General features: G+C 32.1%; 2 protein-coding genes across 2 annotated transcripts; one reads left to right on the top strand and one right to left on the bottom strand.

The window, feature by feature from the left end:
• Positions 1,229-3,093, bottom strand: LOC18587389 (putative disease resistance RPP13-like protein 1). The gene is made up of 2 exons (XM_018128923.1): positions 1,695-3,093; positions 1,229-1,576 (listed from the first exon to the last, which is right to left on the bottom strand). Exon 1 carries the CDS (start codon positions 3,091-3,093, stop codon positions 1,993-1,995), a length of 1,101 nt encoding a protein of 366 aa, XP_017984412.1. The 3' UTR covers positions 1,229-1,576; positions 1,695-1,992.
• Positions 3,092-4,179, top strand: LOC18587388 (putative disease resistance RPP13-like protein 1). The gene is made up of 2 exons (XM_007011140.2): positions 3,092-3,564; positions 3,798-4,179. The coding sequence occupies exons 1-2, from the start codon at positions 3,092-3,094 to the stop codon at positions 4,177-4,179; spliced, it is 855 nt and encodes a 284-aa protein (XP_007011202.2).

Genomic DNA, 19,444 nt, shown 5'->3' with positions numbered 1-19,444 from the left:
GTTACTAATTTATTTTTAAAAAATTTAAATAAATTTTTATTCTTTTATTTGTTTAATCAAACTTTTATACTTTAATTTAAATCAAATAAATTTTTGTAATTAATGGATGATTTATCATTTTTTATCATGTCAGTTAATGTGGTGTATAGATTTATCATAATAAATGATGAGGTGACATGATAACATATCATATGATGTTTTCATCTTTCGTGTTAGTATTATATGAATATAAATAAAATGACAAGTGGTATTTTGATTAATAATAATTATTCAATAACTAGTTATAAGAGTTTATTTAATCTAAAATAAAAATATAAAAATTTGATTAAATACGATAAAAGAATAAAAATTTATTTAAAATTTTTTAAATAATTTAGAAATTTTTCTTAATTATTGATAGGGTGCAATGGGTGTAACAGGAACCATCTGGGCATCAGCAATTGGGGCATCACTGGCTTATAATACTCGAGCAAGAGCTCCTCTTAACCCAAGTCTGAGGCTTAATCATGCCAGGTACCTTCTCTCTTTCAAGCATAATTAACCTGCCCAAATTGCATATTTTCATCAGCAATTTTGTGTTTGAAATGACTTATAAGATGCTTTTGATTTTGATAGGATGCATGCACAAGCCTTAACCCTGGCGGTGCTGTCTGGTGCATCAGCTTACCATTAATATGAGAAGAGTAGCAGCAAGGAAGAGAAGGTTGCCAATGCCTAAAAGAGATTCAGACTACTTAGATTATGTAAAAGTTATGAATGAAAATAGTTTGGTGATGATTGAATGGTTTGATGATGATGAAAATGGTGGAATTAATGATTTAGCTGTAATGATATTGTGCAAGCAGCTTCTTTTCTTAAGAGAACCTTTTGTCTACATGTCACCCTTGTTGATCTTCCATCAGTTTCTCTTCAGTAAAAGCAGGCATGCCTGCTACAAACATTACACTGTGCATCAAATGCAGAAAGAATTGTCTTAAACTATACAAAAAATATGCAAACATGTCCTCCTCTAAGCCCCAACTTGGACATAAACTCTTGTTGATGCTATCTCCTGCAGTATTCTGCAATCCATGAAGCCTGCACCTCACTGCATCTCTTTAATTAGGGTATAACACGTATTTGGGTAGATTTCAACGTAATTGAGTATTTAATGGATTTCAATAATTAACCGATAATGTTTTACCATTAGCATTCAATTTTTCTTTGGATGACATGAATACAACTTCAATTATACAAAAATGATATAAACAAACACTTAAGACAATGTCCCTGTGACAATTCTGATGCTAAAAAAAATCTCACCATTAGATGGTGGAAAGATACAAATAATTTCACTCCATGAATCTGATATTGGTTGGAGAGGGGGTAAAGAACTGTTGATAGCAGTTTATATAGCAAGATTACACCTGTAAGAGAACATATAGCAGTATATATAGCACGTTCCAGTTCCAGCCACCTCTTCATATGCTCTACCGCTCGAAATTTATTTTAGAATACTCAGCCACTTTCAGATTCTTCAAGAACCCATATTTCGGCTTATCTCCAAATTAAATTTGTGTTCGTTGAGACTTTGCCACTGCAAATAACCAATGTAAACATGATAGGGAGTTAATTTTGTGTGTTTTGTTTTTCACGTAGTTAATGCGTAAAGACACACAAGGCAAACAAACTGTAACTCAAGTTTGTACACTCACCTTCAACCAGTTGGAAACAAGTTTGCTCAGCCAGGTCTCTTAATCTTCAAATCTCCACCGTTGCTTGATCGGGGTGAGGCCAGCGAAATTGTTAATTGAAAGTAATTCAAAGGTGGGAAACCAACTTCCTCAAGGTATGCTTCTATGTATTGAGCGTGTCATTCTAGAAAACCGAAGAGATGAACAAACAAACAATACTGGACTTACTTCGACATCTTCAAGTTGGGTCAAGAAATCAGTTAAACTGGCTGGTTGAAGATTTTCGCAGCTTGCCATATTGCAATTGCTAGAGAAGAGGTTATTCGTTTATCGGACCTTGACATCTTTTTAAATTGTCACACTCTTGGATATGTTCTTCCAAAGTGAGATGTTGGGTGGGAAGATCCCCAGTCAGTTTCCTACATCTAAACAAAATGAGAGTGTGAAGGGACGGGAATCTTGGTTCATTGCAGAAAGGTAACCATTGCTCCCAATTTTCCATATTTTCGAACCATATCGTTTCCAGGGACTTGAAGGCGATGACACCACCACCGTAGAATTCGGGGCCCACGATTTTTACTCCCGCCATGCCGTATATGGCGAGTTCTTTGAGCGAGGGTAGTTGCCCAAGTGGTGGCAGTGAGTTGCAATTTTGGCAATTTTCAAGGGTTATGCTCTTCATTTTTGAGAATAAAGCATTCCCTAGCCATCTTGGTAAACTCATACCGAAGAAGTTTTTAATCTGGAGCCTCTCCAAATTCTTGGCAGGCTGTAGCTTGTCAAGTACATTCACTGCATGCTCCGCACTACGATTCTGAGAATCATCCACTGCATTCTGTGTATTACCATTAATACGAGGACTGCCTGCTGCAATCTCTGCATCACTGTTTTGAGGATCATTTGCGGCATTCCTCACATTACCATTAGATGGATCACCTACTGCATTCTGTGCACGACCATTAAGAGGTTCATCTTCTGCATTCTCTGCATGGCCATTATGAGGATTATCCGCTGCATTCTCTATATTTCCATTACGAGGATTACGTGCTGCAATTTGTGCATTGCCATCACGCGGATCAACATCCCATTCCAAAATTAACTCACGAAGGTATTTCTTATCCTTTAAATTGGCCTTTTCTGCATCTGCTGTTTGAGAGACATTCTGTAGTCGCAAGATGGAAAGGTTGCCATGTAGAAGAGAAAGATCCTTTACCTCACTAATAGTTGACCCAATATTGTTGCCCACAACAAAATTAGTCAACAGATGAAGACGTTTCAAATTACCGAAATTTGGAGGCATTTGCGAGATAGGCGTCCCCTTGATGTCAAGATGCTTCAATTTGGTAAGATTTTCCATGCTTGTTGGCAAACAAGTGAGGTCAGGACAATTAGTTGTGTTAATTAGTGTTGCCTCCACCATGCTTCCTGCGCTTGTTCACGATTTGAAGAGGTTATCTAAAGAAGATTGCTGGCCATTATTTTCAAAGCATGCATTTGGAAATAGAGACCCGAATGAAGATTCTACTCTGAAAGCAATTGGTGGAAAAATTGTGGAAAAATGCAAAGGTTTGCCTTTGGCTATTCAAACACTTGGGAGTCTGCTGCATTCTCAAATAGAAGCTGAGGAGTGGGACAATGTACTGAATAGTAGAATATGGGATCTACCTGATCACAAGAGTGACGTTCTACCTGCCTTAAGATTGAGTTACCACTATCTTCCTTCTCAACTAAAGCGCTGCTTTGCATATTGTTCCATATTTCCTAAGGGCCACAAATTTGAGAAAAGGGATTTGGTTCGAATGTGGATAGCTAAAAGCCTATTGCAGCAGCCAAAAAGTAAAAGAAGAAAGAAGGAAGTAGGCGAGCAGTACTTTAATGAACTGTTATCAAGGTCAATTTTCAACAAAGTCATGATCAATCACGTTTCGTAATGCATGACCTTGTCAACGATCTAGCTCAATATATAGCAGGAGAATTTTGCTTCAAGTTCGAGCATGATAGCCCTCCTTAAAACCCTCCAAGGGTTCTCCATTTGTCATGCATATTGAAGCCAAGTGACAAGCCTAATAGATTTGTGGCCTTCTATGAAAAATATAAGCTTTTGTGGACCTTCCTTGCACTCAGATCACCAAATGATGGTAAGACTCATTTCAATTCTCAAGTCTTCAACAAATTGTTTCCAGTGCCCAATTGCTTGCGTGTGTTGTCATTATCATCTTACAATATCATTGAGTTCCTTGATTCAGTTGCCAACTTAAAAAAACTACATTATTTGGACCTTTCTGGCGCTGATATTGGATGTTTGCCTGAAAGAGTAGGCTATTTGCATAACTTGGAGACCTTGAAGTCGTCAGGTTGTCATCGTCTCAAGTGCTTGCCAGCAGAACTGAGGAATCTTACCAAATTAGAGCATCTTGACATCAAGGGGACGCTTATCAGGGAGTTGCTTGATTCAATTGGCAACTTAAAACAACTAGGCTACTTGGACCTTTCTGGCACTCAATAAAATAATGAGATACTAATAGAAAATTATGAATCCCTTTATTCTTTGAAGTGAACACAATATTATTTAATAAATATTGTCATGTACATGGAAGAAGTTACCATAATAATTTATACCAATCACTATTCTAATTCTAAAGATAACTTTGTCCACTAGAAGTAGATGGATAACTTTATCTACTATAAGTGGATGGATAATTTTACCCATTAGAATGTGGGTAGATACCTTAACCCTTTAATTCACTGAAGTGGATAACCCACCAAAACTGGATGAATACGTTTAACCCACCAAAACTGGATGAATACCTTTAACCCATAAAAAATGGATGAAACTTTAACCCACCAAAAATGGATGAATACTTTAACCCACCAAAAATGGATGAATAATATGAAAAGACAAAAATAGACAGAATAAAAAGAATATAGAAAATATATTGTCATCGATATGGCATGAAAGACTATTGGTAACATACTTGTTGTATGTTTTGAAATTTATCAAGCATGATTGAAAGCTACAACATATTATGATGATTTTAATCATGGCCAAGTTGATATAACACATCAAGATGTTGTTGATTTTCTTGTCCACCTTGAGAAAGAAATTATAATTTGATTGATAATGAGAAATATTCAAGAATGAAATTTCTTAATAGTTTGTTGGTATATTTTAGTATAACTCTATTATAAAGATGCTTTTATATGTTTTCGTTATATTTAAATGATATGTTCTTATTATGTGTTTTAATTCTATATTCAATGTTCTTATATGTGAACTTATAAGTTTCTTATTGTATATATTTTGTTTTTATTGAAGAAAAATATAGATATTCATCTTATTGGATCAAAGATTCATAATGTAAATATATGTCTAGTAGACACTAGTACAACGCACACTATATTTAAAGACAAAAAAATTTTTTTCCACTTGATAGTGGAAAAAACCAATGTCAATATAATATTTGGTAGTGCAAGATTAATTGAAGGCTCTAGAAAAGCCAATATTTTACTACTCAGAGGAACAAAGTTCATAATAGAGGAAGGTGCATTATTTTCTACTTAATCTCATAGAAATTTATTAAATTTTAAAGATATTCAGCTAAATGGATATCATATAAGACAACAAATAAATAGAGACTTAATATCTTTATATTACATCTATTATCTCGAGAAAGAAGTGTGTGTTGGAAAAATTACTCACTTTGTTCTCTAGATTGTACTACACAAATATTAGAATGATTGAAATTCATGCTATAATAAATCCAAAAGTTTACTAATGATTTTAATGTTTGGCATGACCCGTTGGATCATCCGAGATCAACAATGATGCAAAAAATTATTGAAAATTCATGTGGTCATCCATTGAAAAATCAAAAGATTTTTTAATCTGATGAATTCTCACGTGTTGCTTGCTTTCAAGGCAAATTAATTATAAAGCTATCACCATGTAGACTTGAGACTGAATCTCTTATATTTTTGAAACGTATTTAGGGTGATATATGTGGATTCATACATCCACCATTTAGACCATTTATATATTTTATAGTTTTAATCGATGCATCGACTAGACAGTCACATGTGTGCTTATTATCAACTTATAATTTAGCATTTCCAAGATTACTCGCCTAAATCATTCGTTTGCGAGTACATTTTCCTACTTATACAATCAAGACTATTCGTCTTGACAATATTGATGAATTTATATCTCAAGTATTTAATGAATATTGCATTTTAGTCGAAATAACTATTGAACAGCTTGTTACTCATGTTTATGTACAAAATGGTCCAGCGAAATTGTTTATTAAACATTTTCAACTAATTGTAAGGCCATTGCTTATGAAAACTAAACTCCTTATTTCTGCTTGGGGGCATGCCATTTTGCATAAAGCAACACTTGCATGCATCAGGCCAACAAGTTATCATAAATTCTCCCTCATGCAATTGGTTTATGGTCAGGAACCAAATATTTTTCATCTAAAAATTTTTGGGTGTGCGATATATGTCCCAATTGCTCCACCACAACACACTATTATGGGTCTTCAAAGGAGGTTAGAAATATATGTTGGATGCAAATCTCCATCCATAATTAGATATTTAGAACCATTAACAGAAGATTTATTCACGGCAAGGTTTGTTGATTGTCATTTTAATGAAACAATTTTTCCAACACTAGAGGGAGAAAATAAGTAGCTAGAAAAAGAAATATTTTGGAATGTATTATCATTATCTAATTTTGATCCTTGCACAAATCAAAATGAACTTTAAGTTCAAAAATAATTAATTTATAAAATATAGCAAATTAGTTGTCAATATATTTATTGACCTAAAGAGAATAATAAAATCTCATATTACAGCTGCAAATGCTCTTACTAAAATTAATATCCTTGTAGGACAAAGCATGCTAGAGGTGTGGGAAACCAATGGGTTGCAAAGATAAAATCTTCAAAAAATAAAGGAGCAAATATACAAAATGGTCAGAAAGATGAAGTAGAAACTCCAGAAAAGGTACCTGACATAATTGATAAAATTTAAAAAAAAATTCAAGTACCTGAAACAATTGAAAATAAAAGTATCTCAATAAATTATGTCATGACGGGAAAAGATGGAACTATAGTGAAATAAACATCAACGATATTTTTATATAGCATTTAATATTATAAAAGGAAATAAGGATCTTGAACTTACATATATTGAAGAATGTAGAAATAGAAATAATTGGCCAATGTAGAAAGACGTAATCAAGATGGAATTGAATTCACTTGCAAAATATGAAGTTTTTGGACCTATGGTCCATACACTAAATGGTATAAAACCAATGAGATATAAATGGGTATTTGTGAGAAAACAAAATGAAAAAAATAAGATTATAAGATATAAAACACAACTTGTCACACAAGATTTTATCCAAAAACCTGATATTGATTATGAAGAGACAAATTCTTTTGTGGTAAATGCAATTATATTTCTATATTTAATTAGTCTAGCAATATATAAGAAGATTGAAATGCGTTTAATGAATATAGCTACAACCTATTTTTATGGCTAACTTAATATGGATATCTATAAGAAAATCCATGAAGGATTTAAGTTGCCAGAAGCATTAAATTTGAATTCTCTGGAAATTTATTCAATCAAATAAAGCTTAATTCTAGACAAGTTACTTATTCAAATATGGAGGTACGACTATTTTATTGTATTTTGTAAAATAATCTATAGTTGCTACTTCTTATAACCATGCAGAAATTTTAACAATTCATGAGACAAGTCGTGAATGTATTTGGTTAAGATCTATAACTTAACATATTTGAGGAACATGTGGTTTGTTAATCAAGAATGACATTTTAATAACTTTAAATGAAGATAATATTGCTTGCATACCCCAATTAAAAGAAGGATACATTGAAAACAATAGTACAAAACATATTTCATCAAAATTCTTCTTCACTCATGATTTCCAAGAAAATGTGATATTAGTGTTCAACAAATTCGTTCAACTGAGGATTTAGTAGATTTATTCACCAAAGCCTTTCTTACTGCAATATTTGAAAAGTTGGTATAAAAGATTGAAAATCATTTTAAAGATCTTAAACAATGCAATCATTAGAGGTAGTAAAATACGCACAATACTCTTCATCAAGGTTTTTCACACTAAGTTTTTCTTGATAAGGTTCTTAATGAGACAGTATTTCAAAAATATATTTTTGAAAAGAATTATATACTCTTTTTTCTTCACTCAGATTTTTTTCCATGAGATTTTTTTCTAATAAGGTTTTAACAAAGTATATTCTTAATACAATGGATATTCAATGGGGAGTGTTATGAATATGCTTATGAATATCTATTTATGTTATGTATATCTAGATTTTGAAGCATATTAGATTGGATTAAGATTAGGATTTAAATCCATCCATCTAATCTCTTAGTATTACTTTTATCTTGTAAATTCTATCTAAATAAGGGGTTATTAGCTTATAAATAGGCCTCTAACTTCATTTGTAAATACACACTTGAATAAGGTCTTCTTATTCTTTCTAAATACTTTATCTCTCTCTAAATACTTTTTCTTGTACTTCTCTAATAGTTATTATTTTAAGTTAAATTTTACAACACTCCCTATTAGGTTCATGTTGGTTATTTGTAGTGACGAAGTCTTATTGAAGACAAGTTTTAGTTTGGATATAAGCCGAAAGGAAATTTAAAGCGATAAAGCATATAAAGAGGTGGTTGGAACTAGAAATTGCTTTCTCATGTGTAATCTTGCCATGAATACTGCTGTCAACATTTTTCATTATCCTTTCCAACCAATATCAAATTCATGGAGGGGCAAAGTTAATCAATTTTTATTAAAGGGTCAAAGGCGAAGAGGAATAAGGGCTAAAAATTTCTAAAACAAATATATTAAATTTAACCAACAATCAAAATATTTATAATAGATAATAATTTTATATAATATATAAATTAAAAGTAATAAAAAAAGAAAGACTTACAATAGTTCTTTAGAAAAGTTGTTCTCAATGATGTTTCTTGGATTCAAATTTATCATTATTAACTTTGTATTCAAAAGGGTAGCTATGTCTTTCTCAATATAAACAACTAAATTATCTACAAAAAACTCATCATCTATTTTATTTCGAAATCTTGTCTTCATAACTTTCATTACTAAAAAGACTCTTTTTATAGTTGATGTAGAAATCGGAAGAGTCAAAACAAGGCGAATTAATCTATCAATCAAGATTAACAAAAATTATGATATATTGCTGAAATTTTAAGCAACAACCAATAGTATAACACTACAACTTATATTTAAAAATTAAATAATAATTTTTTAAATTTAAATACTAAAATCATAGAAAATAAAATTTACATACTAGATAAAAGAAAAACATAGGAACATGACAAACAAAACACAGAACCCATATAACAAAAAAGAAAGAAGAAGAACATGTTTGATGGTTCATAGAAATTTGGAGAAAAAAATCTATAGAAACTTAAAACATATGAATAAATAGAATAGAAATGAAAAAGATACACAAATATAAATAGTAATAATAATATAAATAGAAAGAATAAAACAAAAGAAAACTTTACCATTTCTTAATTTCACACAATAGTGGTTAGTAAGTTCCGTCTTTCATTATCCAAGCTTACAAATCTCTCTTGAAGAATGAATTGTGTCTTAGTGGAGAGTTACAGAGAAAAAAGTAAAGTAAAAATGAAAGGACAAAAGAGAAGAGAAAGAGAAAAAAAGAAAGAGAGAAAGGGTTGTGGAAAAACTTAGAAGTTACGATAAAGCTAAGTGAAGCTTATGAGATCATTTATTATTCTTTATTTGTATTAATTATTAAATAAATAAATTATTTTGAATGGACCTTAAAAGCAAAACATATAATGAATAAAAGATTTAACCCCCTCATAATAATGCTACCATCCCCTGTTCATGGAGGAATGAAATTATTTGTGTTTTTCCACCATATAAAGTTATGAATTTTTTAACTTCAGAATTATCACAAGGATATTATAATTGTATATAAGGATAAATTTCACTTTGTTTTTATTTGTGGAAAGGGGATTCAAACCTTGTTCTGTAGACAGGGGATCATGCACCAACAAATGAGCCAAATGCTCGAGTGCAACGATAAATTTTACTTAAGCTTAAAATGAAGTGATTCTTAGACCATTGGAAAGATAAGAGAAAAAAATACAACTTTCATGTTTACCACTTTATCCAATTCGATCTGGAAGATGGTCAAAAATCATGTCAAAATTGACACACTGTAGTAGTCCTAGGGCAATTATGATTTTTGTTAATTAATTGGGTAAGGTTGCGACTTGCATAGTTTGATGAGGAAATCCCAGCTAAAATTGACTTATTTTTCACCCAACTTGGCCTAACTTCAAAGCCTATAAAAATAACCTTTCGGATGACTTAATAGGAGGACGAAAGACGAAGAAACACCATATTAACAGCTGAAAGTCAAGCTACAAAGTCATTGAAGCTAAGTAGAATTTGAAGGATTCAAGTTGATTTGGAAATCAAGAATACAATTCTTCAGTTTTTCTATATTTTCTTTTATTCTCTTATTTTCTTGGTTTTGTTTTTAATATTTAGATTTTATTCAACGATGATGTATGACTAGATGGAGAACTAAATTTTTAATCTAAGATTATGATTGAACTCAATATATAGTTTGAATTATTTATCTCTCTTTTACTTATGTTTGAGGGATTTAAGTTGCTATTTTATTCTGTTCTTAATGCTTCTAGTTGACTGGCCACCAATTAGATTAAACTGGAAACCTATGTTAAACCTTGACGAAGAAGATTTAGGTGGACCTTGAATAAGATAGCGTATGACCGAATATACTTGGTTGAGTTGGTGGTTTGATTTGCATATAGGGTAGATATACACTTATAAGCCATACGTAGCCAAAATTAGAGAACAAACTTAATGAATCTTTCTTTACTTTAATTTGCATAGACATATAGTAAATTAATTAGGAGATATATTTTTATAAGAAACTCGACAGAGACTTGTAAATAATTTAAGACTCTAGGTTAGCAACTTAATCCATTAAACTAAGTTAAGAAAGAGAGATAATAATCAGATGAAGTATTAAGGGATATCGTAATCTTAGGTCTGGTAGTCATTCACATTTAATAAAGTAAATTTGCTAATAGATTTTAGATTAGTTTTAGTTTTCATTATTAGTATTGAGGGATACGTACATTTGCATGAGCAGAAAAATGAACAATAAAGATATATCCAAATGTTGACTTTTGAGAATAAAAACATCCAGCAAAGTTTGAATTCGAATATTCAACAACTTCTAAGATGTCAAATCTTTATATGTAAACATGAAATCTTCAGTCCTTTGAAGGTACCTTATGACCTTTTTTGCAACACTTCAATGATTTAAGCCTAGATTACTTTGATATTTTCCCAACATTGCTACTGCAAATGCAATGTCCAGTCTAGTACAGACTTGAGCATATATTAAGCTTCCAACAGCCGAAGCATATGGAATGTTTTTCATTTGTTCCCTCTCAAGTTCATTGTTAGGACATTGGTTCAAATTAGACTAGTCACCTTTCATAATAAGTGCAGCACTAGGTGAACATTTTTTCATCTAAAATCTCTCTAAAACCTTATTGATATAGGCTTTTTAAGACAAACCTAAGATATGAATCTTGATGCCAATGACATAAAACGCTTTACCCATTTCTTTTATGTCAAAATGTTGAGACAAAAATTGTTTTACCTCATGTAGCAATCCCATATCATTAGTTACAAGCAAAATATCATCAACATATAGAACCAGAAAAATGATTTTACTCTGACTAACCTTGTGGTATATACATTGATCATAACATTCTCTATGAAACTAAATGAAGAGATAACATTATGGAACTTTAAATACTACTGACGAAAGGCTTGCATCAGTCTATGTATGGACTTTCTAAGCTTTCAAACCAAATGCTTACCTTTATTTGAAATGAACCCTTCAAGTTGTTTCATATCAACCTCGTTCTCTAAATTTCCATTGAGGAATGTTGTTTTCACATCCATTTGATGTAAATTTAAGTCCAAATGTGCAACTAATGCCATGATGATATGGGAAGAATCATTTTTCGAAACATGAGAGAATGTCTCTCGATAATCAATTCCTTCTTTTTTTGAGAATCCTTTAGCAACAAGATTAGCCTTATGTCTATCAATGTTGCCTAATAAGTCTTTCTTGGTTTAATATACCTATTTACAACCAATGGCCTTCCCCTAGTTAGGCAACTCAACAAGATCTTAGATTCGATAATTTACCATAGAACTCATCTCATCCTTCATGGCATCATACCAAAATTTAGATTTATCACCTTCCATTACTTGTGAAAACATCTCTAGGTCATTTTTGATACAAACGTCCTAGTCAGATTCTTGTAGATACATGACATAATCAGTAAAAATTACTAATTTTCTTGCTCTAATAGATCTTTCTTAATGTTGTGTCAACAACCTCTTGTGGAGATTGTTCCACAATAGGTTATTCCTCTTATGGTAATTTCTCAATAAGATCTTCTAAAGCATTTTCAGTAGATGGAGCTTGTATAATTTGTTCCTTAATGTCCACTATATTTGGATGAACAACCAATCCGCTACTTGATGTGGGAGATATATAAAAAACACAAACTTCTTCAAAAACTAAGTTTCTAAGTTGATCACTCCCACTAACTGCGTCATTCTCAATAAACTTAACATTATTTGATTCAACAATTCTACTTGTATGATCTAGACAATAAAACTTGTAACCCTTGGACTTTTACAACGTATCCAATAAAATATCCACTTATAGTCCTTATGCCTAACTTTTTTTTTTTTGGATTATAAAATCTAACTTCAGTTGAACAACCCTAAATATGTAAATGTCTCAAACTTAGTTTCCAACCTTTCCATGATTCAAATGGCATTCTAAGAACCACCTTATTTAGAACTCTATTTAATATGTACGTTGTTTTAAGGGCTTCACTCCATAAAGATAAAAGAAGTTCGGAGTTGTTAAGCATACTCCTTATCATATCCATTAATGTTTGATTCTTTTTTTTGCTACACCGTTTTGAGATGGTGAGCTACAATACCTTACTCTTGACAAAATCAACAAATGAACCAAGTGCTTGTCCAATTCCTTTGTACCTTCTATAGAAATCACCACCTCCATCTGACCTCACAATTTTAATTTGTTTTTCACATTGTTTATCTACCTCTACTTCATATATCTTAAAAACATCTAAAGCTTCGTTCTTTTTATGAAGCAAGGATAGATATATAAATCATGAGTAATCATTAATGAAAGTGATGAAATATTTTTGACCACTTAACCACATAATAGGGCAGCAAATGTCTGTGCATATGATTTCTAATATTTCAGAGCTTTTCATGGCACCTTTTTTAGTCTTGTTAGTCTGTTTTCCTTTAATGCAATCTACACAAGTATCAAAATCCATAAAGACAAGAGTTTCCAAACTCCATCATTTACTAACCTTTTGATTCTCTCAATGGAGATATGTCCAAATCTTCAATGTCACAATATGGAAGATTTCTCATTCATAACACAATGTTTACTACTACCAGTACTATCGTGTGAAGCCATCAAACTATAAGGAACACTATCATTTAAATGAATTTTGAATAAACCATCATCCATTGTACCATTTACAACAATAGTTGCATTTTTTAATAAATTAAAAAATGTTCCAAAAAAGTTGAAGGAATAATACAAAGGTATAAGTCTTAAAACAAAAATTAAATTTATAAAAAAACTTGGAATGTAAAATGTTCATTCTAAATCCAAAACAAAACTAGTTTTTAAAACTAGTCTATACATTCCAACTGCTTCCACACAAGAAGGCATCTAGTTTTCAGAATAGATGTTGTATTCACTCTTTGTCAATTTCCTTAGGTTTAGAAAACCCTGCATCATATTAGAAACATGGATTGTAGAATTAGAATTAACCCACCAAGTGTTATGGGAAACATAAACCATATTAAATTCATAACACACACAAGATATGAGATTACTTTTCTTTTCAAGCCAAGCCTTCAGTTTAGGACAATACTTCCTCATGTATCCTTTTGTTTTACAAAAGAAACACGTGGATTTGTCTTTCATTCTAGTATAGGTAGGTCCATTAAATTTGCCAGTTGCATTTGATTTTCCCTTCCCTTTCTTGTTAGAAGCTTTCTTATCAACTCCTGTTACAAAATGTGCACTTTCACCCATTTCCTGAATCAATTTTATTTTCTCTTAAATATACATGTGTTACAGGAGATTTTGAAAGCATTATATTGAGATAGAAGAGAATACAAAACAAGGTGCAACAGGAAATCATCAGAAATCTCCACTTTTAAGGACTTTGATTGAACAACTCTATCCCTCATTCGCATAATGTGCTCGTGAACACCTTTAACACTAGCAAGCTTCATTGATGTCAACTTGCTCATTAGGTTGCTAGCCAATGCTTTATCTAAAGACTCAAATTGCTCATCAATAGCCTTCATCAGTGTTGGCTCCATTAGTTTTTTATGAAAATAAAACATTCCCACTCATTTATGTCTAACTATGCTACTTGAGTGTGCAGGATGGAAAATGGATACTAATAATAAATTAATCATCAAAAAGGGGAATATCAAAACTCATAAGAATGAGGAGCTACAATTGAACCACAAAATAGAAGCCACTTAGTCGAATAATCAAGGGAGTTAGTCTACTAAAACTCAAAAGTGATGATGGCTGGTTTAGAGATAGAGACGACTTAATCGACTAAGAGGTATTGTTAGTTGACTAAAAGCTTACTACTAGAAACTGGGTTCAGAGACAGAGATGATTTAATCGACTAAGAGTTGTTGTTAGTCGACTAAGAGCTTACTACCAAAAACTGAGATCAGAAGACAGAAACAACTTAATCAACTAAAAAGTATATTAGTCAACTAAGAGCTCTCTATCTAAAAATTTGAATTTGAATATTAGAAGACAGATTAACAACTAGAACCAACTCCAAACTGTTTCTAATGGTCAAAATCTATCAAACATCCATCAAAGTTGATTTTCCAAGTATTTAAGGCACTCCCAACGGCTAAGAAACATATCGAAGGCTTCCAAGATTAAAAAAAAGCTCAAAAATAGCAAAAATTCTCTGTACACTTTCTACACTTCACTCCAATCCTTGTAATTCAGTTAAGCACTTCAACTTGTACCATTCAGATCAGGTTAATGATCATAGGTACATCTTTATTTCTTTTCTCCTTGATTACTTAGAGTGTGCGAGACATTCTAAGGGGATTGATCAAGCTTGGGTTGCTTGATTGATTGTATAGGTTCTAACTCAGCCTAGAAAAGTTAGTTTTGAGTTTTTGTTGATCTCGGGAAAAATCATTGTTAAAGGTTGTGGCTGAGCCTGTGAAAAGCCATTGTTAAAGCTTGGTAGAAGTTTAAGAATTCCACAATTCATAGTTTTTTTGTTTGAAAAATCCTTGGTTGAACAATCAAAGTAGTGGATGTAGGTTTTTGACCAAACCACTATAAATCTTTATGTATTATCTGCTCTGTTTTATTTTTCAGTTTCATTCTTTCTTAAATCATTCCTTCATTTTGTATCAAATTTCTCATCATTGATATTCAATTTGTCCCCGATTAAAAGTCAAGTTTTGTAAGAGCCAAAAAGTGTTATTCACCCCCTCTAGCACAGTTATTTGGGACCAATAAGTGGTATCAAAGCCTGACCCTCATATTTAAAGCTTAACATCCATAGGGTAGATTCAAATGGCTCTTCAAAAATCAATAGTTACTGAGGGACAGACTACCTTTGTTTGATGGCCCTAACTACCCCTATTGGAGCACTAGAATGTCAATCTATATAAGGGAAATAGATTATGAGATGTGGGATGCCATCACTAATGGACCTTTCATTCCCTCGACCATAAATGTAGTGACAAACAAATTATTCCTAAGCCAAGGGCTGTATGGACTGAAGTTGAAACCAAAAAGGTTCAGACAAACTTCAAGGCTATAAACACTTTAGATTATGCCTTAACTCCCATTAAGTTTAACAAGGTGTCAAGTTATACCAAAGCTAAACAAGTTTGGGACAAACTTAGGGTCATCCATGAAGGGACTTCACAAGTCAAGGAGTCCAAAATTGCTCTTCTAACTCACAATTACGAAATGTTCAAGATGGAACCTGATGAAGACATCACCAACATGCTGGATAAGTTCACTAATATTACAAATAAACTCAGTCAAATAGGAAAGCCTATCTCTGAACATGAACTAGTGAAAAGACTTCTTAGAAGCCTACCTAAAACTTGAAAGCCAAAAGTGACTGCCATTAGGGAAGCCAAGGATTTAAATATCATCACTCTTGATGAAATATACAAGTCTTTTCTTACTCATGAGTTAGAGCTTAAAAAAGAAAAAAAAGAAGACAAGAGAAAAGCAAAAGAAAGAAGAAAAAACATTGCCTTAAAAGTAAGCACACTTGAAGAAGAATTAGATAATCTGTCTTATGATGATGATGAAGAATTTGCAATGGTAGCAAGAAGATTCAAAAAACTTATGAGACAAAGAGATTGGAGGCTGGCTAAGAAAGGTTATAGAAGAGAACAAAGCTCTTCATGGAAAAACAAAAAATAAAAATGAATCCAATAAGAAAGAAGATGTCATTTGTTATGAGTGCAAGAAGCTTGAATATTTCAGATCAGAATGCCCCTTGCTGAAGGAAGAAACTCCCAAGAAAACTAAACAATCAAAAAAGGCTACTGTGGCTGCAATGTGGTCTGATAGTGATGTTTCAAGTTCTGATGTTGAAGAAGAGAAAGTGGAAAAAAGAGCAAACTTATGTTTGATGGCCAAAAATGATGAATCCAAGGTATTTTCTGCTCTTTGTAATATCTCAATTGATGAACTACAAAAAGAGTATGAATGTCTTTACGATGAGTTTGAAAAACTAGCATAAAAATATAAAAATTTGAAAAGGAAAACTGCATGTCTTGAGATTGATTTGCAAAAGATAAGACATGATTTCAACTCTATTTTTGAGCAAAGAAGTTATCTTCAAACTGAATTAGAACATTCAAAAACAGATTTTGAAGTTCTAAAAATTGAATTAGATAACATAATTGAAGCTTTACAAAAAGTAATTGATGAAAATACTACTCTTAAGAGTTTGAAAAAAGAATCAGCAAGAAACAACACAAATTTCAAAAGAAATGCTAATGATTTCTCTTCTAGATATTATGTTTGTGATAAACTTGGTCATTTATCTTATAACTACTATAGAAGACGAAGCACACAGAAAACAAAAATGATTTGGGTTCCAAAAGGATCCTATGTTGCAACTAACCTTCAAAGACCCATCAACGTATGGGTACCTATTAAGAAGAAATGAAAATTTATCTTGCAGGCTGAGCCAAACCAAGAAGACATATGTCAAAAAGCACAATTAAAGCAAAAGCAACCATGGTACATGGATAGCGGCTACTCGAGACATATGACTAGAAATGAAATGTTGTTTGCTCAGCTGGACAAGAAAAATGGAGGTACGGTGTCATTCGGAGATGATTCAAAAGGTAAAATTTATGGTATAGGAATTGTTGGTAAGAACTCTCATGCTCAAATTAGTCATGTGTTGTTTGTTAAAGGATTAAAGCACAATCTCTTAAGCATCAGTCAACTATGTGACAAAAGGTTTAAGGTATGTTTTGATTCAAACAAATGTGAAGTCATTGATATAAGTACCAACAAAATTTCATTCATAGGAAAAAGAATAAAAAACATGTATGTCATATTTCTCGAAGATCTTGAATTAAATTGTGAAACATGTCTTTTGGCAAATGATAAAAATGATAGCTGGTTATGGCATAAAAGACTTGGACATGCAAGCATGCATACCATCTTAAAATTGATGAGAAAAAAATCTTGTTATTAGATTGCCTAAACTTAAATTTGAGAGTGATCAAATTTGTGATGCTTGTCAACTAGGTAAACAAGTTAGAACATCCTTCAAATCCAAGAAGATTGTTTCAACCTCTAGACCTCTTGAATTGTTGCATATTGATTTATTTGGTCCAATCAACACAACTAGCTTAGGAGGTAAATCATATGGCTTTGTGATAGTTGATGACAACTCTAGGTACACTTGGGTCTACTTCCTTGCTCACAAAAACAACGCATTACCTGTATTTGCAAATCATTGTAAGAAAGTTCAAAATGAAAAAAGACTTGTAATTGTTAGCATTAGAAGTGATCATAGAGGTGAATTTGAAGGAGATGATTTTGAAAACTTTTGTAATGAAAAAAGATTAGATTATAGTTATTCTGCACCCATAACACCTCAACAAAATGGGGTTGTTGAGAGGAAGAACCAAACTTTAAAAGAAATGGCTCGAACTATGCTTTATGAAAACAACCTACCAAAGTATTTTTGGGCAGAAGCTATCAACACAGCAGCCTATATTCTCAATAGGGTCTCAATAAGGGCCATGATATCAAAAACCTCATATGAACTGTACAAAGGTAGAAAACCAAACATCTCTCACTTTAGAAGCTTTGGCTATAAATGCTTTGTATTGAATAATGGAAACATTCTCTTGGAAAGTTTGATGCTAAGAGTGATAAAGTAATATTCTTAGGATATGCATTGAACTCAAAAGCTTATAGAGTTTTTAACAAAAAGACTTTAACAGTTGAAGAATCTATCCATATACTTTTTGATGAATCTAATGCCTTGCAAAATGAAGTTCTTGCTGATGAAAATGATGTAGAGGACTTTGAAAGACAAATGAAAGAAATGAGCCTAGGGAGAAAACTCCCTCGGAAGAGAAGCAGAATCTCCATCCTTAGAAACTTTGCAAAGAACTGAGAATCAACACCATGATCTTTCAAAGAGTTGGAAGTATATCAGGGATCATCCACAAAGGCAAATCATAGGTGACATTTCTCAAGGAGTCAAAACCAGGAGAGGAATTAGAGAAACATGTGAATTCTTAGCTTTTATCTCACAAATTGAGCCTAAAAGCTTTGAAGAGGCAAAAAAAGAAGAAAGCTAGATATTGGCCATGCAAGAAGAACTAGAACAATTTGAAAGAAATCAAGTACAGACACTAGTTTCCAGGCCATTCAATCACCCAATTGTTGGCACAAAATGGGTGTTTAGAAATAAGGTAGATGAGCAAGGTAATGTTATTAGAAACAAAGCTAGGTTAGTGGCTCAAGGATATAACCAAGAAAAAGGCACTAACTATGATGAAACATTTGCTCTTGTTGCTAGGATAGAAGCCATAAGATTATTGCTTGCATTTGCATGTTTCATCAACTTGAAATTATTCCAAATGGATGTAAAAAGTGCATTTTAAATGGTACCATTCAAGAAGAAGTCTATGTCAAACAACCCCCCGGATTTGAGGATTTTGAAAAGCCTGATTATGTTTTCAAACTGCATAAGGCCTTATATGGATTGAAACAAGCTCTTAGAGCTTGGCATGAAAGGCTTTCAAAGTTTTTAGTTGAAAAAAGGTATGTTAGAGGAAGTATAGACACAAAACTATTCATTAAGAAATACTTGAATGATTTAATTGTTGTTCAAATATATGTGGATGATATTGTATTTAGTGCTACTAATGAAGTTTTGTGCAAGAAATTCGCTAAAGAAATACAGGGTGAATTCGAAATGAGCATGATGGGTGAACTGAAATTCTTTCTTGGTCTTCAAATCAAACAATGTAAGGA

Source organism: Theobroma cacao, chromosome 10 (assembly GCF_000208745.1).
Source record: "Theobroma cacao cultivar B97-61/B2 chromosome 10, Criollo_cocoa_genome_V2, whole genome shotgun sequence".
Classification (NCBI taxonomy): Eukaryota; Viridiplantae; Streptophyta; class Magnoliopsida; order Malvales; family Malvaceae; genus Theobroma; species Theobroma cacao.
This window is presented reverse-complemented; position numbering and strand designations above follow the sequence as displayed.